This window comes from Pezoporus wallicus, unplaced genomic scaffold (assembly GCF_028554395.1).
Source record: "Pezoporus wallicus isolate ANWC-B61680 ecotype Strahan unplaced genomic scaffold, APGP_CSIRO_Pwel_v1 contig_3568, whole genome shotgun sequence".
Taxonomy (NCBI): Eukaryota; Metazoa; Chordata; class Aves; order Psittaciformes; family Psittacidae; genus Pezoporus; species Pezoporus wallicus.
Window position 1 is genome coordinate 1,850,089 of NW_026637826.1, and position 22,572 is coordinate 1,872,660.

The 22,572-nt window shown below is 43.8% G+C and overlaps 1 protein-coding gene across 1 annotated transcript in view; it reads left to right on the top strand.

Moving 5' to 3' along the window:
- Window positions 1–22,572, top strand: part of SFMBT1 (Scm like with four mbt domains 1) — a 73,070-nt gene that overhangs the window by 17,462 nt on the left and 33,036 nt on the right. Inside the window, exon 2 of the mRNA XM_057407742.1 lies at window positions 22,317–22,473. Within this exon, the coding sequence (XP_057263725.1) occupies window positions 22,446–22,473 (28 nt within the window). The 5' untranslated portion in view covers window positions 22,317–22,445. The remainder of the gene's footprint in view (window positions 1–22,316; window positions 22,474–22,572) is intronic.

The window sequence follows — 22,572 nt, forward strand, 5'->3', positions numbered from 1 at the left end:
GTGAATGTTCCAGTGGGACATCTGGGAAGTGCTGACATGTTCCACATGCTTTAAGCTGCGTGGAAATCTGATTGTTTTGACCAACCCGAGCTCTGCAGTGCCTCCCATTTTTATTAAATCCTAATTTCCTGTGTGATATTACATCACGATGATGTCATGCTGTTGGGCTTCTCTTGTAAGGTCTTACTCAGCCTGTGGCAGAAGTGGCCTGTGTAAATTAGCCTTGGTCATGAGAGTCTGCACTGGATGGAGATGCTTTTTAAGTGGTTTTAATCTCTTTTAGCTTTCCCTTTTTAAAAATGCCCTTTATGATTGTTTCTTTGCAAGAATACCCTTTTTTAGTAAAAGGTTAGCACTGCAAATTACAGTGGTGTTCTACAGCAGCATCACTTCAGGTGTTACCACAGAAGTCCCAGGTGACCTCGCACACCTGAGCTGAATTCTCTATTTCCTATTTGTGTTCAGAGGAGAGGGCTGTTGTGAAGTACAAGTACAACACAAACCAGCGGTTGGCACCTCTCCTCTCTTGGGACATCTGATACAGCTGTTCAGCAATTTACAGTAATAGTCTGAGTCTCTAGTAAGTAGAAATGTGATGTGCAGATTCCGGTTGTACCTGGGGCATTACCCAGCTCTGCCACCAGATGCAGTTTGCCTGTACAAAGTGCAAAGAGTTACTTCAGATGGGATGCTCGGAAAGCTGCCAGATGTTGTTTTGCTGTCTGCAGACAACACTCCCATATTAAGTCTTCAGCTTGGTGCATCAGAGAAGAAAAAGTACATGTTGTTAAAGGAGGAGGTTATTTTCAGCTTTACTGTTTAAAACAGAAGATCTGGAGTGGGAGCCTGGAATCCCATATTGCTGAAACAGCCAAGTGGCAGTGAAGAGTAAACCAAATTTCTCATTTCCTGTTAACAACTCCCCAAGAACGTTTGATTTCAGTAGTTCTTTAGATACTGATAGTGGATTAATTTAGTTATATTACAAATTAATAAACCCTCATGGCATTTAACTTAACTCCTAATTTATTTATTCCTATTGCATTTATTGTCTTTAACATCAGTGCTGCTATAAATTGTGGAAAGTAATTTTATGTGTCCTCTGCCCACAATCTATTGATAATGAGATACTACAGGCTGTGCTATAGTGATGTCGGGATTTATTTCTTGGTTTCTGCAGGCATCTGTTTAAGATCCAGAGGATGCTTCTAAAAGACACTGCCATTTATGTGCCTTTTGGGTAGTTATGAATTCTTGATAATAGATGTTTATGATGTGATCTGTCTTAACTGACTGCAAATGCAGCAGCTATGAAGAAATTAACTTGGGGTTTTGCATTATAAGGAAATGTACTGGGAGCAGAGGCAGTCAGCTAGTGTGTGGTTTAAGCAAATGAAGGGCATGCCCAGTATTGTGCAGCATTGTTAAATTAATCTAGGCTGTCTGTGTTCAGTGACAACTCAATCCAGACCTCATTGCACTTGTAGCGATTTGGATTAAAAGATGTAGAAGATTGTATGTCTGCTGAGCAGTTCTGTGGCAGTGCTGGATGTAACCACCTCACTGCTCTTCATCACACTCTGCCTTGTGGACCACTTACATGGAAGCTGGGCATATGCACGCTGCTCAGGCATTAATGGCAATAGACATGTGGCATTGCCTCCGCTCGCTCTGTTTGTGTTAATGAGCGTGACTGGAGGGGGAAGCTCAGGCAACTTAAGGGCATCTCTGAATTTTAACTCAAGTCCTGAGCAGCATTTGGCTCTAAGTCTTTAATCTCCAGCTGCCTCCTTGGAAGGAAAGCTATCCTGATCAACCTCACCTACATGTCTGCCGGCCGTGGAACTGCCTGGAAACAGCCAGCCTGAGAAAAAAGCCAGCAGTAAATTCCAAATTTCCTCATTTCCTCACCGCGTTGTCCCCCACCTGGGAGGAGGATTGCATCCCTCTCTCTGTAGATGCAGTATTTTCTCTCAGCCTTTTCTAATTTGTATTATTTTTGTCCTTTCTCCTGCGTAAAAAGGAAGCCAAGACAAAGTAGACAAACTGGCTGATTCAGTGCAGTTTCATTGCCTTCTTTTAGAGGAGAATAGTGCTAGGAAAGCAGCACACTGTGGGAAAGATGGACTCCTATCTCCAGAGCCCCCTGCAGCTGGCAGGCAATTGTTGTCTTGCTCCTCTCTAGAGGCAGTAGGCTGTTTTAGTATGCTGGGCAATAGGAGACCTTTGAACTTACGATTTGCTGCTCTTTGGATCTGTTCTACCTATGTTCCTCTAAACTCAGGAGAAAGTTTGTATTAGTCAGCCCATTCAGATGTAGCACTGTAAAGCAAAGGGAAAGAGAGTAAGCCTCAATTAAAATAAAAGAGCGGTTGCCCAAGAAGAAATGTTAAGTAAAACCCACAAAACAACTTTTATCTTGTATGCTGAGCCGTGAACAAAATGGCCAGGCTGTAGAGCAGTTGACTTTCTCAGGTTGCACAGCTGGTGCTGTACGTGGCAGGAGCTGGGGCAGCCTGACTGTGGCTTCATGGATGCAGAGCACCGGTCGCAGTGTCCCTGTTAGTGCCTGGCTTTGCTGAATGGGTTTTCTGCTTAGCCAGTGCAAGAGCCTCACAGATGATGCTTGAAGGCTGGTGGCACTCCCCAGCTGGGAGTTACTGCTGTGGTGGTCCTTTTGTGATGGATCTGGCATCTTCAACATAATGTATACTGTTGTTTTCAGGTAAAAAGCAAGTAAATTTTTCCTTTCCTGAGTAATCGGCTTCAGAGATCTGGTCCAGCTGACTGCATCATGCAGAATAGATGTCCAAAGCTTTTGTTAGTTCTAGATAAAGTGTTATTTCCCATTCTGTTCAGCAAGTGTTAAAAGGAGAAAGGAAGATATCTAGCAAGCCTGAATCAATAAAAAGTAATACTGAATTATCTTGACAGTGGACATTTTTTTTTCATCTGAAGAAAGCTTTGGAGGACAGGCGCTCTGTCCTTGACAGTGACTGATGGATGTGGCTCAGAGTCTAAACTGTAAACCAGCTCTCATGCTGATTAAAATATATTTGTGTACCTTGCTGGGGAGAAGGGGAAAGTGTCATGTGGTGAGCACCGATGAATTTTCATATGACCCTACTGTTTGAATGAAACAACTGTTTTCAGTGTATTTTGGTTTCAGTTTGTACTCCTGGTCCATGGTGAATTAAGTCGTGGTACCTTTAAAAGCTGCTGAAGTAAAGATTCTCATTTAACACACGAAGCTGAAGTATGTTTCTCCTCTTAACAGCTTTTTCTCCCTTGGAACCAGTCGGATATAAGTTCACTTGAGTTTCAGAGGTACCAGACTGTGCTATAGTGTAAACACAGCTGCTATCAAGTAAAATAGCTTCAGTCTTCTCTAAAGTATACAAGTTCAGTGTTAGTGCAATAATAGATTCTTATTTTATTAACTGTTAGTCTGCCTGTCGGCTTTCTCAGCAAACTAGAACAATGAAGTACAACATATGCTGGCCTTCCATTAACTGATACAGGATGCACATGGAGAGTACTGCTGTAGCTTACTTGAGAAAACCTACATCTGGTCGCCCAAAAGAATGAATAGAGGGGTTCCTTCCTCAGACTATAGTAGGAACAAAGCCACGTTGCTTATGCTGGTTAAGTTATATATATAACATGGCTGAATGCTGGGTACAGTTTCTGGTACTTTAAATACCAACATGGGTAAGGTCATCTTGTGTTCAAGCCTGAATGGGAAACTGGTCAGGAGCAATTGATCCAGTACTAGTGAATGCTGCTAGACATAACCTCTCCAAGTGCTTATAAGTACTACTGTCTTTGGGAAGCAGAGATAACCATCATCTATATAGAACTTAATTTGGAGGGTTTTGTTGCTGTATGAATGCTTGTGTTCCCCATGGATCTTTTCCTAATAGAAGTTTGTTGTTGGGTTGTTGTTTTTTTTTATCTTATCAAGAACAACTTACCAAATACATAAGTTAAGCAGCAGAATGATGCAGTTTAGCTGATGAATGCAAACCCCTGAGCGGCTGTGCTTGTTTCACATAACCTGGGTGTCATGGTTCTTGCATCAGAACCAGGTTTAGGAGGCTCTTTCCATAAATGGATGGCTCTCAGTTCCAAAAGTGTTTGGGTTAGAAAGTAAAAGTGCACAATGGAATTTTATCCTTATATATAATTTGGCTAAAACAGACCAACTTTGTGTGTGTGACTACAATGATTGATTATGTAGAGCTTGTTAACTGTCAGTATTACATTAAATAATAAATACTGTGAAAGAGTGGCTTCCCTTGCTCTGGGTGTGAATTGTTGGGGATTTTTGGAGGCTGAGGTGTGTAAAGCTGTCTGTAACAGCACTGGTGTTCTCTTCAGTCCGCAGCACACATCATGCATGTATAGAGCTAGTGGGTGGAAGGAAGAGGGCAAAGGCAGCTGCTAGGTGGCAGTGAGAAGTTGCTCAGCTCCCGCTTTGGCGGGTGGAAAGCAAAGGATTGCCACTGAGAGCAAACAATGGGAAGGGCAAAACAAGGTTTCAGGGCTTCCCGATTGTTATTTGGAATTGGTGCTTGAAGGGAAGGGATATTGCTGAAGGGGCAGTTAATCTGAAAGTATGATTCAAGCTACTTAAAACTTACTAAAAGCGGCTGTGTAGCTCACAAGTCAGATTGCATCAATCGGCTAAGTTGTAGTCTGACAAAGCGTGTGCTGTCCTCTTGCTGTGATGCTGGGGGAGGTTTACAGAACGTGGGTGCTGCAGACCACTGCAGCCTACTGTGCTGCTCAGTGCAAGCTCCTGGAACTGCGCGGCACCTGTGGACCAAGCCCGGGTTTAAGCCTCTGCTGTACATCCCTCCTCAGCAAAAACCAGGGTCACTGAGCTGCGTGCTGTGCTGCTTCGGGTGCTGCTGTTGCAAGTTAATTCCTGCTTGAGGAGTTCTGCAGGTTAATGCAAATGAAGAAAGTAAATTTTGTTACTCCAAGCTCCCTAGTTCCTAGTCTGTGCTTAAATACTTCTGATGGCTCCATCAGAATGGGGCCTTTGCTCCATCCTTCTGTACCATGCAGAATGGGTGTTACTGTCCCAAAGGATTGCAGAATCAGTGCAGACTGTGTGATAGCCAGGGTGATGTGACACTAACAGGTTTATAAATCATGGAAGTTACGAAGCCTCGTTCATCTTTGCTGCTAGAATTGAGGGCTGTACCTGACCAGGAAGATGAAGGGGATAATAGTTTCTTATAAATCTTAAAAATAAGGGTGAGTTTTAGCCTGGACACAGTCTCCTGTTTGCTTTTACTGCATGAATTTGCTCCAGTGGAAGATTTACTGTGGAATAGGGATGAGCGAGTGGGTGTGGAGCTGCCTTTCTGGGAGTAGTGCACCCCTGTTCTGTTTATTTATGCGTGGAACTATAGCCAAGTTGTAAAGAATCCTTATGAGTCTTTCAAAGTAAGGAATATAGTTGAAAAGCAAACATCTTTTTGAGATGCATTTCCTTGTTCCATGTCGAGGCTGAGCCCTGAGGAGCTGTCATTCCTTAGGAAAGCCTGACCTTTTCTTCCAGGTGCAACATCAGAGGTTCTTGTAGCACACGTTGAGGCAAGAACTTCTTTGGACATTAACTGTTGGCACTTCGATTTTCACTCTCTTTGTCATTACTCATTTGTGGAGCCATGGTGCAGTGGAAGATCTTTCGTGGTGCAGACCCGGGGTCAGCACAATGTCCACTGGTTCCTCACTGAATCCAGGTATAGAAGTGAACAAAGCAGTCACACGAGTCTCCCTGTTTGTGTGGGGTTAGTCTGAATTGGAAGCGTGACACAGCTCAGCCTTTCTGCTTCCCTTCATGCACTGAAAATCTAAACTCTGTTTCATCTTCATCTGAAAGCAAGTGCGAGACTGAAACAAAATTTAGGAGGGGTACAGGACAGCTCTGAAAAAGGATTACATTTATTCCAGTTTTCTCCCTTATGCTGATTTCGAAGAGGCAAATTCCTGCTCCTGCTCTTTTCCCCTTTTCTTCCCTTCAGAAGTTGTCCTTTTCAAGTGCTGGTGCTCCAGAGCTGGAAGCATGAATTGCACTGAGCATATCCCCAGCCTTGTGGGTTGCCCTAAACCAGCCTAAAGCCGTGATGCATACAACCAGTTTGGGCCAAAAACTGCCAGTAGCTTTTTCTTCTCTTCTCCGTAACTGAATTTTATCACAGTAACTGACATACTAATGAACCAGCTTGTAATTAACATCAGTGAAGATTAACTCAGATGTTATTTAAATAATGCAACAATCTTGGTAGCATCACACGGTGGGTTTTGTACCATCATGTAGTGAAGGCAGAGTAGAAAGTTGAACCAGTGAAAATCCCTAGAAGGTGACAATTTAAGAGGCTATGAGAAATATTTGCAGCGTTTATTGAAGTTATGAATGCTGCAGAGTTCATGGATGCAGGGAATGTATATGCTCTCTGGGACACTGGTCTTGGAGCCCTTTCTCACATCACAGCAGTATGGTGCCATGGATTTGTTTGGCTGACACATAGAGAGTCTTCTAGTGTGCTGAAAGAAAGTGGGTTTGTGGACGTGGGGTGGAGTTTGCCCTTTGGTTTTGCAAAGACTTTGACAGAATGAGACCTGTATGGTCAACGTGGTGTTTTCTTGTTGTTGTTGTTATTGCTTTGTGGTGGTGGTATTATTATTATTGTTAGTTAGTATTTAGGCTCCCAGGTGTCCATTTAGCTTTCCAGTTTCTGATTATGTCTTTTTCACCTGCCTGGTAGAAGCCTGTTCTTCATGGGGCTTCTCTGCAAGTCTTTTTCACCTGGTAGAAGCCTGTTCTTCGTGGGGCTTCTCAGCAAGTCCGTCCCTTTTCTCCTTTGGAGATACTTGCTCAAGTATGCAGGCTGGCTTGCTGTGAGGTCTCATCTCCCTTACCTCCACAGCACTGTTTTCCTCTCCTCCCTGTTTTCATAGCTTGCATTTTAGAGAGCTACAAGTCATAATCTTGTTTTGCTTGGCAGGTGAGGAGCCTCGATGCAATTCACTGCCACCGTAACCTTCTTGTGGCTCGTCAGTGTCTTCACCTTTGGTTTCTTGCCTTGAGCACTTAGACTTTGAAAAAAGAGCCTGTCCTCCTATGGCAAAACCTCCTTTACCTTCTTTCCAGGAATTAAAATTAATGTGACTCTGGGAATTGGTGGACACTTGCAAAATGCCATTTTTCCATGGAAAAGGAATAGCTTGCATGGATCATTCACAGCACAAAGATGTGAAGTAAGTTCTGCAAAATTAAAATTCAGGTGGGGGTTATGCAGATTGCCTTATTTGAATATTTAAATCTTCTGTAGCTTTTTGATGACTGCTTTATCATTGTTTTCCATATATATGCAATGATGCTCATTTACAGCCTTCCCCAATCAGTTATACAGCAAATACCACTGCTATAAATAAATTGTCATTTGCAGGAGACAGAGTTTTGTAAGTTAAATGAGGAAGAAATGTTCCCTTTGAAGAAATGTTAGCCATGATCAGTTGGTCAGGATTTTCTATACAGGGTTATTGAAAGGAATGGTTGAAATGTGCACTTCCCATGTCCCCTTTTCCCTGATACTGGCCAAAGAGTACTCTGGGGGTTTTGGGTAGTCTGTCAGAAAGATTGTCCAAATGAAACACAAAAGAGGTCCTTGGATGTTGTTTCCTGTTGCAGCCCACTCAATGGAATGGTGGCTCTTGGAAGGCAGCAGTGCTGCTGGACCCTGTCCTTGGCCGTGCAGTCGTGCCCTCCTCTGCCATGGCTGCTGTCTGTGAAGTCAGCTATTTCTTCTCTTCAGTGAAACACTAATAGCTGTTGAGATTTTTTTGACCCTTGTTCTTGGTGAGATCATGCTTTGGCTTGTTTGGTGCTTCTGTGCTGTCTACTAAATAATTCAGATATTTCTGTCTAGTTACTCAGTGTCACTGGCTTTGCTGTAAGCATTTGAACTGTGTCCGTAAACTCAGATTTGCCACTGTTGGGGAAAATACACTGATTTTTGCTGTTACAATCTGAATTCCCAGTAGTAGCTGACAGATACACCACTTCAACAGCTCATACAGCCACACGTGTGAGTGCTGAGCTGCTTCTGATCCTGGTTCCACCATGGGCTTTCCTGCACCTGCGGGGAAATCATGTAACATCATCTGCAGCTTTATCATTTCTCATGCGGGAGTGATAGATCCTGCACTGAGCTGGTGAGTCTTGTTGAATCAGTGTTAAAGTAACTTAGATTAGATTAGTTTGAGATGATTATACTCAAGACTTCCTACTTCTACAGGGACCATGACATTTCAGCGGTGACTATCTTTGGAAGATACAGAGCAGCTCAGGTCAGAGCAAGTCTCACAGTAGCAGTACTGTAGCTGTTTAAGAATGCATGGGAAATCTATGAAAGAGGTTGGGGATCAAAGTAAAGGTCTGATCGCCAAACTCAAAATGCAGAGGGCTTTTCGTGAGCAGTTGGTGGAAGTTAGGGTGTAGGGTCACCTGCCCTCAACACCCTTTCTCTTAGGGGATCTTTAAATATGCAGTGTAAGAAGTTGAATTTTGCCTTGTCTAGGATTTCTGACTTGAGGTGTCAAGTTTTTACTCAAATAGTTGAGATAGGAAAAGAGTATATTTAATAAAAATGGAGTTAGAAGCTCTTACATTTGCATTTGGAGGCTGGAGCAAAGGGGGATAACCTTTAAGGTTCATTCCCCATTGGTTTCCATGCATGGTAGAATTGTGATTTTGTTTTTGTCTTCCCCTCTGTTTTAAGATGGTCATTCACAGTCATGTTTTTGCTTTTAAATTAGGGAATGCCTGTGAGTAGGGAATCACTGTAGTTCTGTCAAGGTCTCACATTTGGATGGTGTAGCATGCTTTGGGTTGGTGCTGGAGCTGGTCTGCATGGGGATGAAGAGCAGACCCTGTCCTTACAGAAGTGAAACCCGTTACTGTTTAGTTTTCTGTACTCCTGGTGTTTCTGTACTGTACTGTGCTTTGTGAAGTAGTGGGCTTTGTGAAGAGTGGGTCAGCCACAGGCTGCAGGAGCTGCAGGGAGGAGGAGAGGGTGTCCTCACTTCACTGCTCCTTGGCCCCAAGCCGGTGTGGTGCAGGGCACTGAGAGCTCTCCTGCAGTGAACTGTTAGCAGGAGATGGTACCTTCATGTTCAACTGCTCGTCCTGGGATGGTGAGCCTCCTTCTCTTTGTGTAGTACCGTCTGAAATCAGTGATGCTGCACATGAGGACACGTGTGCTTTGCTGGGCCCCAGGGAGGAGCAGCAGTAGCTGGAAAGAGGAGGAGAGGTTCAGCCCTGGCCCGGAGCCTGTCCTACACTGCTGGCTCCCAGGAGCCAGTGGGGAGAGGGGAGCACAGGGCGGGGCTGTTGCAGATGCTGTGGTAGTGCCGGCACCTGCTGTCTGCAGTGCTATTTGGTAGCGTTCCAATACTTCTGTGGTAATGAGACATCGCCTTTCACAGTAATGAGGCGGTGAGATTAAGCTATGAAAATAAAAACCTGAGGCATAGAAGTCCTGAAGCAATGCTGTGCTCTTGAAACGTGGTTTTGTGAGGAAAATGATACAACAGGGCCGGAGTCCTGACTCTTTAGAGTTTGTAGCTTCATTTATTCTGTTTCATCTGAAATGAAAAACTCATTTCTGAAAGCGAGGCCTCAACACCTGATGATGTCCTCATGATGGCTATGCAGAGTTTGTTAAATGAATGCTGGGTGTGGTTGTCACTTTCTAAAATCCTCTTTCCATTTATCACTTCCCAAAATTACGAGCTCCAGCACTTGAATTCACTTGGTCGGTTGAGGCTTGCTTCTTGATAGTAGGTAGCACAGAGTCCTTGCTAGGAAAAATAATAGTCGGTCACTTGCCAAAGACAACTTCTGCAGCCACAGGCTTTCCCCATTCCATTTCCCTGTTCTGTGACCCATGCTGGCTACCCAGGAGTAAGTTAATTTCTTCGTAAGACAGATTATGAGTTCCGAGTCTGTTTTGTTCCAGCTCAATGTGTTGCAATGAGTGCTTTTGATACAACTATTTGCTTCTGCAGCTTTTATTTGCAGTCACATTTTTTCAGTGCTGCTCCTGGTTAAATGAGGTTTTCCATGTCTTGGACAGCAGTTAGATCCGTGGTTGCATCTGTCCGTGTAGGCTGTATGTTCAGTCATGTGCATAACAAGAAATACTGGTCTTGTGTTACGGGCTTTTTTTTTAATAGAAGTTATTTTAACTTGAATTATTTAAATTGAAATTATATGGTACCAAAACTATAAACTTTGAAACCGGGTATTTTTCATCTCTAATTTTCACTCTAACCTGCCACTGAGTCTGACTAACAGGGATTGGTTGTTTGCTCAGGGAAGAAAGCCTGACACTCCATGCCTGGAAAGAAGTACGACTGAGATGCCACTGCTTTTGTTGTCCCCTAATATCACTGCCCATATTTTAAAAGTAGGAGCCTAAGGTTAGACCAGCAAGTCTATTTTTAAACCCAAATCTAGGAGATTGGCTATAATACTGCAAGTGATGTGCACTGAAGACACCAGCTGAGTTGGAGATGCGTTGGAGTTCCTGCTTGCTCTAGGAAAATGGGATCTGTAGCTAGATGCCAGCGTGTTGACAACTAGGTTTAGCTCCTAACCTTTAAACTCCTGTATTGGCGGGATGGAGAGTGACCTTGTTGGGAATATTATGTTCTCAGTGTTAGGTTGGGTTTTCTGTGGATCTCAAATGTCTGGAGGTGGTGTCAGCTCTCTGCCTGATGGTGTCTAGTTTGTCCTGTGGTTGTGTTGGCATTTGGGGGAGAGTTTCCCTTTCTTGTGTGTACCTTGTGGCTTAGGAGCTCTTCTGTGAAATGGGTGTAATAGCTTACTTACCTTTTTCTGTATCATGCACTATTCCGATGACATGACAAAGGAAGGAAGCAAGTAGGAGTAGGCTTTTACATATTAAAAGCATTTTATATGACCGACATTTTTTAAATGTCGTATTTGCAAAGTGCCTTCCTTCCCCCTCCATGACTTCTCCTTCGGTTGCTGTATTGTCTGCAGTAGTGGCATCCATTAGGAGGCTCTCTGGAATAGGAGTGCAATTTCAAAAGCGGGTTTGAAGAGAGTGCAGGTTTTTTCCCTTTACATGACTCGAGTGCTGAGCCAAATCGAGTGTCCTGCTCAGGCTGTATTCAGAGACATTTCCTGTAATGTATGCACAGAATATGAGTCGGCAAGGAGGACTTGTTGGAATAAATGGAGCCTCATAGCAGTATTGTGGAACTGACAGCTTTCATGCATGGAAAGGTGTTTCCACGTCTAGTGTTTTAGCAGTTGAATTTTTGCAGATTCTCCAGGATTCCAGGCACTTACAGGTGAATTTGTATCTTTGATAATTGCCTAAAATATTTGCGCAATGAATGTACTTTTTGGCTTTAAAAGTGGCTTTTCTCTCACACAGTGGATAGCCGAGTAGTGTATCCTTAATTATGTTCCTCCATTGGTGCTTTGTCTTGTACCACTTAGCAATGGAAGTGGTCTTCCTTGAGACCATGGAAAGGGCATGATATTCTTTCTTTTGGGGCTGATAGTTGTTAAGTGCTTGTGTGGTCCACTTGGCCACCTCTAGCTCTCCACAGGTTGCTCTCTAGGGCTCTCTGCTGCAGATCACGCCTCTTGGCATTGGCTCAGTTGTCTCCTGAGCAGCATCCGAGCGAGTTCTGTGCATTTTTATTTCAAGCCAGAAGAATGAGACTGGTGAAGACTCTGACAAAAAGTTTAGTCATTTCACTTCAAAAGTCTAAACCAGGATACTGTTCCCATGACTGTGGGAGAGCTCAGAAACCAGGTATTTTGTAGTGCTGTTTGAGGTGGTATGTGTTTCACTTAAAGCTGCTCTAACTTTAGAGGGTCTCTTAATCAGGTGGCTTTTACTGCTGCTGGTAGTTTAACTCTTGTGTACCACTTTCTGTTGGGCAGCCATCTGTATCACGTCATCATGTCATGTTGGGTTCAGGAGTAGAGGTAGGAGTCTCTTTCCATTTGAGTGCTCTATTATTATCTCACCATGAATTACACTACATGTTATTGGCAGAATGTTTACTTGGCCGCGTTGCCTGTCTTCACACAGAGGATAAGAAGATAAGAAGTTGCCAAGCTGTTGTCTGGGACTTGGGAACAGCAGGAACATCACTTTCTTCCTTCATCTTCGTACCCAGCTTTTAACTGGCGGTTGTATTTGTGCTACAGGACACATAATAAAAAAATCAGCAGTGAAAGCAGAGTATCCTGTTCAACCCCCAGTAATCTTGTAGTCTCTGTGTGTAAAAAGTAGATGAAGAAAGCAGAAAAATGCTGGACATTTTGCATTTAAAAAAACAAAACCAAACCCAAATGACCAAAAGACTCACTGTCTTCAATGTTGAAGACTGAAACTAAGAAATTCTTAATAGCTTCTATTTGCAACCAGTTATAAATAGAAAGGAACTTTTTGGGACATCCTGTTGTGTGTTGTTTCCCCTGTCAAGTGAATTCTCTGGCTGTCTGGTGGCATCTGAATTAGCTGGGAACAGAGCTGAGACTTTTACATTCTCACCTGGATTTAGCGCATAGTCCCATGGAAATTGCTTTACCAGCTGCATAGCTCAGCACAGGTTGTAAAGGCAGATCTCATCATTTGTTGAGCTGGACCTCAGTGTTTTCAACATTTATTAACCAGGCTTCCCAGTTCTGGTGTGTTACATGCATAGTCAGGCATATCCAGATGGTAAGTCAAATCCTGGAAGTGACTGGATTTCAGGCATGGGTTTGGCTAGGAAAACGGGCATAAATTGGCATAATCTAAATGAAAAAGGTAAGTGCCACATATTGTATCAGCAAAATTTGGTTAAACAGATTACTGCTTGTTGGGTTTTCTATGATGTACAAGTAGCTCTAGTAAAAGGCTGAGGTAAAGGTACAAGCATTGGTCCCATTTTGTTGCAAAGCGGTTTCTCCTTTTCTCTGGTAGATACCTTAATGCCAATAAAAATGCACATTCACAGAGAACATTTCCACGTTTCCAAGGCAGGAAGGCTTGCCAGGCTGTAACCTTCCAGTCTGCTGCGAGGTTTTGTCTGTGCAATGCCAGCACGTTGCTCAATTTAACCTGACATGAAGGCTCTGCCATAAGCTTGATAGTGAAGTGAGCTATGTCGGCACGGCTGCGTGCTGGGCAGGAGATGATGGGATCCTGCAAGTAACTTGGGGGTTTGCTGGTTCAGTGTGAGCAGAACAGTGTGTGTTGGTGTTCTTCCAGCTTGCTTTGTGGGTGGTGGGTAAACCCCAGGAAGCTGTTGTACACAGAGGCTTTATTTTTTTAATAAACCCTTGGAGTAAATTAAAATGTGTTTGTTCTTGCAGTGGTCTGCAGTAGTGTGGGCTGGCTAACCTCCTGCAGAGGTGCCTGTAGTTGCTGCTGTTTGGAAGGCGTGCTGCTTACTGTAAGTCTGGGTTGCTATTGGTGGTTACATCCTGGATTCTCCACAGCAGATCCTTTGCCCCTTTTATGTTTTCTGAGAATTTCTTTGGAAATGTAAGAATATAAGGTGTGTTCTTTAAGTGCCGCTCTCTAGAGGAATCTTAATGTTGCTGTTGCAGTGGGAGGGATGAACAACTTGTAGCTGTCTTTGCTAGAGGAGATTTAATAGAAGTAGCAGGGAAATGGAAAAGGCCCTGGGGGGCCTGATTGACAGCCACTGAACATGAGCAAATTTGTGCCCAGGTAGCCATGAAGGCCAACAGCATCCTGGCCTTCCAGGATGTATCAGCAATAGCGTAGCCAGCAGGAGTAGGGCAGTGATTGGCCCCCTGTGCTGGGCACTGGTGAGGCTGCACCTCAAATCCTGTGTTCAGTTTTGGGCCTCTCACTACAAGAGAGTCACTGAAGTACTGAAGCGGGTCCAGAGAAGGGCAGGGGAGCTGATGAAGGGTCTGGAGCACAAGTGTGATGGGGAATGGCTGAAGGACCTGCAGGGGTTTAGTCTGGAGAAGAGAAGGCTCAGGGGGGACTTTATCACTGCCTGACTGGAGGATGGAGCCAGGAGGGGCTGGGCTCTGCTCCCAAGGAACAAGGGATAGGACAGGAGGTAATGGTTTCAGGCTGTTCCAGGGGAGATTTAGACTGGATATTAGGAAACATTTCTTCACCAAGAGGGTGCTCAGACATTGGAACAGGCTGCCCAGAGCAGCGGTGGAGTCACTGTCCCTGCAAGTGTTCAGAAACCGTGTAGCTGAGGCCCTCAGTGAGACTGGGTTAGTGATGGCCTTGGCAATGCTGGGGTAAAGGTTGGACTTGATGGTATTAAAGGGCTTTTCCAACCTGGTTGGTTCTGTGATTCTTTGGAAGGGTGGAACTGCTCTGAGTGCCGGTCTGTAAGCAGAGATTGCAGTGCAGGTGTGATAGAGAAATGTAATAAGTTTTAATAAATAATCTAAATCTGGTGATAGTAGTTCCTGTTTGCATTTATACACATACATAATCTCCGTGTTCTATGCGGTTTCTTCTCAGAGGCCATACAGAAGCTGTTCTGATAAGAGCACTCAGGCGTGCTCTTGGCAGGCAAAAAGATGAAAGGGATGGCAGGAATTCTGTGCTGTGTCTCCAGAAGAACTTCCTTCGCAAGGAGCCGAGTTGAGTGTTAAGATGAACACAGCTTTTTCCTTGCAAGGACAAAGCCCAAATAAGTTGACAAGAGTGGAGACATGGGGGAGAGAGACTCGAGGGGCTGAAACGTCAGAAACGTTGACTGCTTTGGATGAAGGAACGATTTCTCATGAAGGTATCATTGCTTCTTGGTTACTGCTGCGGTCGCGACAGAGCAAAACCATGCGAAGCAAAGTCTGCAGCCCGAGCTGCTGAGGAGGGGCCGGTCACCAGGAGGGTGCCTGTGGCCTGTTAGAGGAACACTGTTGTACAACTTGAGTGTCAGAGACGGGTGAGAGGGGTGACTGGAAGGTGGGAAACACAGACCAGGTTTGGTTACAGTTGGCGCAGCAAGTGCAAAAGTACAGAAACGTAGCTGTCCCTGTTCTTAATTTTTTTTGGATATAGGAATAATATAGGAAGGTTCTGCTTTATTTTGGAACAAACAACTTGGCTACCAAGAAGGCCTAAAGAAAATGGTGGTGATCACACCTACAGTAAATGGCAATTCAGTGATCTCGGATAAATCCTTACAGAAGCAAACAAATAAGCTCCTGTTTACAGACCCACTGTTCCATACACGGGTGTAAAAATGCTTTCAAGAGCTGCAGGTCAGGCAGAGGTTTCTGTTGTCCATATTGGATGGGATAATTCCCGTGGCAGCAGTGACCTTAATGAAAGCAGGAGTATTTTTATTACTTTGTTATAGAAGCGTCAGACTTTATTTTGCCTCTCTGTAGTCTGCTTTCTGGGCCGTTCAGGGCTGTCTTGGAAGGATTTGGAGTGCGCTCACAGTGCTGAGCCACAGACTCTGAGTTTCCCTGCAGAAGCCACTGAAACTGATATTTGCTCGTCACAGAACAGCAATTAAAATGGTTTGAAAAATCGGAATTCCAGCATAAATTGGGGATTGTGAGAAGTCTTCCACTTTGCTTTTTGTTTGTGGAGGCTCAGGTTCTTGGAAGGCACATGCTTGTGAAATACCTATTGTATTTATACGACTGAAAGTTAGAAAGTATCTTAAGTATTATCCAGGCTTCAAAGTGTTAGTGACTAAATAAGAGAAATCAAAATTGCACAGAAAGTCTTAAACCCTATTTTGTCTCTAAAAGGCTTAGAGAACTATGAGCTTGCATAAAGTATGGGACTCTGGAGACCCTTGGAGAAGTAGGATTTCTGTGAGGGCTCCAGCAAGGGGAATGACAGGGAGATGGGGCGAGAGGGAAGGGCGTTGAATGAGGTACTGTGATACTTTGCTTCCCAAGAAAAGAACGTGAATATCCTGTCTGACAGCTGTGTACTGTCCTCCTGGTACTGTGGGTAGGGAGGAACGGTTAATGGGCCCTCAGAGAAGTGCTGGTGTGGTTGTTGAATCACAGTGTACGAGAAGTGAGAGGTTGGCAGGTTAGGCAGAGGCTGGTTTTGTGCCTGCCTTGAGCTCATGCGGTGTGAATGGAGTTAAAAATCCTCGAGCAGGGGGGGAAGCTTGCAGACTGCAGCCTGCGTGCTCCTGCGGCTGCGGCTTTGTGGGGCTTTGGTGAGTTGCTTATCCGAGTGAAGCAGAAGTGCTCATGCAGACATTTGCTGATCTGTGAATTTTAAACAGTTCCTTCCCATCCCAGATATTAAAGATTTCTTACACTGAATGCGCTTCTGAGTATTTGTTTGCTTTTGTCTCTCTCAGCCCTGATTTCAAGAGTGAGGGGTTTTTCAAAGGAGGCAAATATCTGCCATGCCATCCAGGCTCTGATGGAGATGCTTGCTGATTTGCTGTGGCAGGTAATCAGCTGTATCCTTCCACTGAGCCGGCAGCCGTGCCTAGCCAGTCTCAGACATTTTCCCCCAAAAGGATATAGCTGTTTTAAGGAAGTGGACTGACCCTAACACGGGGGTGGCAGCTTTGGGTGTTGCTGTGCTGCCAGTGCATTGCTACCAAAGAGTGAATGAAACTTGCACTGAATAGTTTGAAAGTTAATTTCCTCCAGTACTGTTGATTTTGGTTCTGACGGAGAAATTTGCTTGCTCTAGGTATCTTTACGTTTTTGTGCTGAAAATATTAAATAAAGGTACTCCGGACTACTCTGTCACAAAACTCACCACTATACATGCCAGTAATGGATGTCATAAAGACGTTTATGAGGAATCAAGTACTACACATTGTAAGTGGACCTAAATTGGTTGGTTCCTACCTCAGTAGTTTATTATGTGGTGTCCTCTTTGTGCTTTTCTCACAAAAAAAAAAAAAGAATAGATTTTGTTTCTTTTGTTTTTATTGAATTATACTGGAATTTAAAATACTTCTACTTAAGTTGTTATCCTTGCTGGTCCTGTCCAGTTCTTTACTTTCTTCTATCAGTGATGGGTTGGCAAAGGCTCAGTCAGGCCGGGTGGTAACTCTTGGTCCTTGGAGAGGGTGCAAATGTGTTTTCCAGAGTCCTGGTGTTTTCTGGTTTATCTCCTAGGGTGAAGGACCTCGCCCAATTGGTTTAGATCTATTTATACGCTGATAAGGTGTGTGGCCTGCAAGTCTCATACAGATCTTGATTCAAACATCCCCCCCTTCTCCACTCTCGTGTTCTGGTATCAAAAGGGGTAGCTGGTGCTATATTCAGAAGTGACACTAGTGGCATTAGATTAGGAGAAAGGTTAGAAAAAACCTTGAAGTTGTCTTTTGCAGACTGTGGGAGTTGCATATTTCTTTCAGTAATCATGAAAGCAGAGGGCAAGTGAGCATCTGGGACTGGCTGCAGGTTGTAACAGCGAAAATAGCGCAGCAGTGTCAGGAATAAGGCTCGGGAGGCCCTGTGCCCTGTGTTCCAGAGGTGCAAGATGAATTGGGAGCATTCACTGCAAGGGCCACAGAGTTAAAGTGGACGAGAAGGCACAGGTTGTTTCCTGTTTATATGGACACTGGGGAAGGGTTGCCGCTGGGTGCTCAACTGTACCTGGTTTGTACTTTACGCTGTTCTTTGTGAGTGTTTTTCAGACTCAGGTTTGTGGCAGGGAGGTGTTTTTGTCCTGCATAGCTTCTCTTTCTGAAACACCACCAAGAACCTCTGCTGTTAACACTGGACCTAATTAGAGATGTGCTGAGCAGTACATTGTTTATGATCGCATAAGCTGGAGTTGTGAAGTCTTTAGATGAAGTCCATGTGTCATCTCCCCTCATAGGGATCACGTAATTAGTATTTCCTTGAAGTAACAAGCATATATGAATGGGCATAGGGACCAAGAGGACATACACCCCCACTCTTCCCACCTTCAGGGTATGGTCCAACAATAACAAAAAGGACCTTTATCTTCCCTTGTTATCTCGGTATTCAGTAGCAGAGTTGTAGGTTTCAGGTGCCAAAAAACCCTTTCCCTGCTCTGACAGACCTCTGCAATAGGCTCTCTGCCTGCCAGTGCAGGGAAAGCTCTATATGGTAGACGCAGGGTTTTAAAATACATTTTACTGGATGCGTTTGCATCAAAGAGTTCACAGAAACCTAATCCTTTCTGTAGCTTCTTCCCCAGTCCGCAGGGGTGTCTCCTGTCCCCACTGTCTCATGTGCCTTTGTTGTAAAATAATATTAAGCCACAGACACCAGCTGATTTACTTTAATTCAACATCCAATTTATGTTTGATTTCTTTTCATATTCAAGTGAGCCATCTGGCTTTAATGAACTGTAACTGTTTTTAATACTGCTTCCAGTTGCTAACATCTGAATATTTCATGTGCTGAAAGGAGGTTTGAAATGCAGAAGTGAGACTGAAGAGTCCAAAGTATTTCCAAATCAGCTCTGTTCCAGCAGCACTTGTGCTCCCCTCCTCTCGAGATTTATCAGAAGATAATCTTTGGGGTGCCAGACTGTAAGCATCAGCCATGGCGGGTGCTAATTACAAGTGCTCTCAATTTTGTGTACGTAAACCACCAGAGCTGCTTATGGAACCCAACTTGACTTGGGCAGAATATCAATCAACTTCAACAGGAGCTGCCAGTATTTGGCATCTGTTAAGCAAACAGCCTCCTCGGGGTTTGGGTTTGGGTGGGTTTTGTGTTGATTTGGGGGTTTGGGGGTTGGGTTTTCTTGGGGGGTGGGGGAGGGATTGGTCTTAACTATTTCCATGTTGAAAAAAAGCCTCAAACCCTTGAAGTCAGTTTTGCATCACCTCGTTTAGTTGTAAAAGTTAATTAAGAGCTGGGTCCCGTAAACTGAGAATACCTTAATTGCAATTAAATTCTGAGGATACTCTGCCAGGGCTACACTGTTGGAAACGGGTGGCATAGCCCCAGATTTGTTGGACTACATGCTTTGCTCGGCGTTTTCACAGCATTGCCTTTGTGTTGGTTTAGTAGTGTGACAGCTGATAGACTTACGATAGGCCAAAAGCAGGAAATATTTTGATTAATGATTAAAAAGTGTTTTGCTGGTTAATTGATTGCTGTTGATATCATCATGCATCACGACTTCATCGAGGGTAGAATAAATGGAAGCTCAAGCAGTCAGTCTCTCTACAGGAGGGAAGACTTCAGGAGTTTCCAGAAGGAATCCTGCATTGCTTTGTCCGTCGTGCAGGAGAAACACCTAAGGAACCACTGAAGGTTGCTGGAGATTGGTACCTGGTCTTAATTTCTCAGTGACTTTCTCACAGAGCCAGAGCTGAGTTGGGAGTTAACTTGTCACCCTGCAGGTATATGCCAAGCAAGGCCTTTCTGAGCTGGAGAGGAGCAGGTTAGAAGCAGTATAGCAGAAGCTGGCAGAAGCAGTATAGCAGAACTCCTCCTGTGTTCCTAGAGCTATAATGATAAAAGCACGCTAGTGTCTTCTACACAGTAGATTCTTACAGCATTAAGCTACCATTCAATAGGAGCTCTTAATGGTACCTCTTCCTACTCTTAAAAATTGTTATTCTCCCATGTAATAAAAGCTTTTGAAGTTGGCTGTGGTTCTGATTGTACTTGAGAACTTCCCGCACCACTGAGCACAGCTGGTGGGTATTTCTTTAATTCTACTCAAGTTTGTTTTATTTGTGTGTGAATGAAGCTATTGGTGTTGTGTACAGAGGCTTCAGCCAGCCTTTTCAGTGCTTTGCTCTGCAGTTCCCTTAAAATTCATGCCAAGGACTGTACCAGTCTACAGCACAGCTCTGGCTCTTCACTTTCAGTTGAAGTGTAACTCAGAGTTTGGTTCGACTTGTGTGCTGTTGCCAACCAGCAAGCCTGGATGTTCCACAGACGTGCTCAGGACATTTGCAGCCTGCTACACAGCATTTTACAATTAAGCCATGGAAATCCTCCACAGAATTGAATTATGGAACTTTGGGATAGGTGGGGATTTTTTTTCCAAGTTCTCTATGTCTTAAATGGTGGAGGCATGTCTTGATTAACTTGCTTTGCATGGGGACCATGGGAGCCTAGAGATGCTATCGGCTGGGACAGTGATGCTGCCCTTTGCAGTCCCAGCCACGGGCAACCACCCAGTCCTGGTGCCTGGGATCACAGGAGCTGCCTGCTCTGAGGGACTGCTGAGGAGCTGGGCAGGCAAGCTGGCAGAAGCAGTTGTTTTCCCACCTAAGCTTCTGCATCCCTGTGATAGAACTTCTACAAAATACTTCAATTTTTAACAAATCGACAGATTTCAAAGGAAAATAACATTAGTTAGAATTTTTCAGACCAGCTGGAGTTCACAAACTGCTTATTTGAATGACAATACAGATGTAACTGTAGCCTGTATAAAGCTGCTTATGGTCTGCTTGCAGTTGTGATGGGGTGGAAGATGCTCTTTCAGAGAAGGGCTGGACAGCGTCTTAGTCATTTGTGGTTACTGTGTGTCCAGTTCAGTTATACCTTCAGAAGTGAAATAAATCATGGTTGCATCTTCAGAAGCAGTACTGTACTGGAAGATCTCTCATTTGTGATACTCATTTTGAACTAAGATCTTTGTGTTGCCATCTGGTAGGCAATTTGCATTTTTTAGTTATGTCCATGCTGCATTAGAGAAAAAAAAACACTTAAAAGAGATTGGAATCTTTAACCTTAAAAATTGAACAAAACCTCTCTAAGGCTTATGGGGCAGTCTCCATAGATTATGGAGATAAGACATTAGAGGTATATGAAACTCAAAAAACCCTTAAAACTTTTCAAATGTGTAGGGCTTCCCTTTTTTAAGCCATAGTGATTCAAAGTGTGTTTAGGTGAGAAGTGCAGCCTGCGTGTTTTAAAACCTGATTTTTAACCTGGTAGGTTAAAAAACCACAGGTGATCTTCCCCTAATACACATGGGGGCAGGAATACTGTCAGCTTGCACAGCTGTAGAACACTGTGTGTGCACATGCATGTGTGCAGTAAAAGGTGTGAGAGCCACTTTCAGGGTATGTTTTTTACACTGAACTCTCAGCTGTTCTGCATGGCAAAAGGTTCTGGTTGGGGGTAGCAGAGGAAGATTTTGAATGGTTCAGCCGCCTCCATTTGTACAACCTCTGTATTTGTAGGGTGGGTTTGTCAAAACAGAGTGCAGAATTTCCTTGCGCTGTCTCCAGAGCGGTTCAAGGCTCTATTGGCAGAGATGAGTATTAGGAGAGTAGAGAAGGGCTGTGTCCTTGGCAGTGAAGGGGATGCTTAAGAAATTTGGGGAGTGGAAGAACTGTGTGTTATGGGTAGGCCATTGTTCTATCACTTGCTTGTTTTTAACAAGGATCATCATTTTAATGTAATGTACTTAGGAGCAGTCTTTTGCTGTTGTACAGGACCCATTGGCATGGGTGAAGTCAGTACAGACATCTTGTAAGTATACAGAGTGACAGGTGACTATATACCTGTATTGATTATTTTAGAGTATGTTTTACCAGCTGATACACAGCAAAATGAACTGCCATAAAAGCCAAAGAAAATTTTAAGACTGGTAAAATATGAAATTAAATAAAGTACATACCTTGAGTGTGTCTTGGTATACAGAGTATTAATTGGGTTTTCCACTTACATAAGAGGCAACGTTTTGATACTAAATGAGCTACTGTGTCACAGCAGACACTGGTGTGTTCAAGTCCTATTAAAGTGATGACGCACTGGCTCCTTGGTTGAACTGTTAAGAATCTAGTAAGTTTAAAATGTATATGTATATGTAAACTTGTCTTGTACCTGGTCAAGACCAGAGCTGCAAATTGCCTGAAGGCTTGTGGAAAGTAAATGGCTAAAGCCTGAGCAGACTTTTTGTAAGCTTCATTGTGCTCACTCTTTACCGGTATCAGTTTGTCTTTCTTGACTTTAGCTGTTTTCATTGGTCCAGGTGACAAAGGAGCTGAATTCTTTTTTGGCTTGTTCCTAAGCCATGACTTGGTTAGTTCTCTGCTTCTTTAGCGTTGTGAAGGGTTGAAGGAGCTTTTGAGAGGGATGGATTTGTGGGGGGCTGAAGAGATGTTGAAGGTCAGCTTTATAATTGACTGATTTAGGAAATTGCAGTTGAGGGGTGTGGAATAACTAAACATACATTAACACAGTGAGAGGCCCTTGTTTGCTTTAAGGGTTTTTTTGTCTTACTGCTGGAGTAATGTTTTCAGTGTATCTTAAAAGTACTTAAAACCTGATAAACATTTTCTCATCAGTTATTTCTTTCTGGTCTTTTCAGGATCCCTTCTTGAATGTCCTGGCTGCCAGTAGAATTGAAGGCAGGAGGCAACTCATGACCACCAAACTGTGACAGCCTTGGATTCCCCTGCTTCTGGCTGCTTGAAATAACTACTGGGCTGCTGTGGAGATGAATGGAGAACAGCAGCATGATGCAGGTATTGGTCTGGCTCAGCTCCCAGACTAATGCGTCTCAAAAAGCTTGGCAGGCAAGATGAAGCAAAGATGAGCACAGTGCATGTTTCATAGTTGGATGT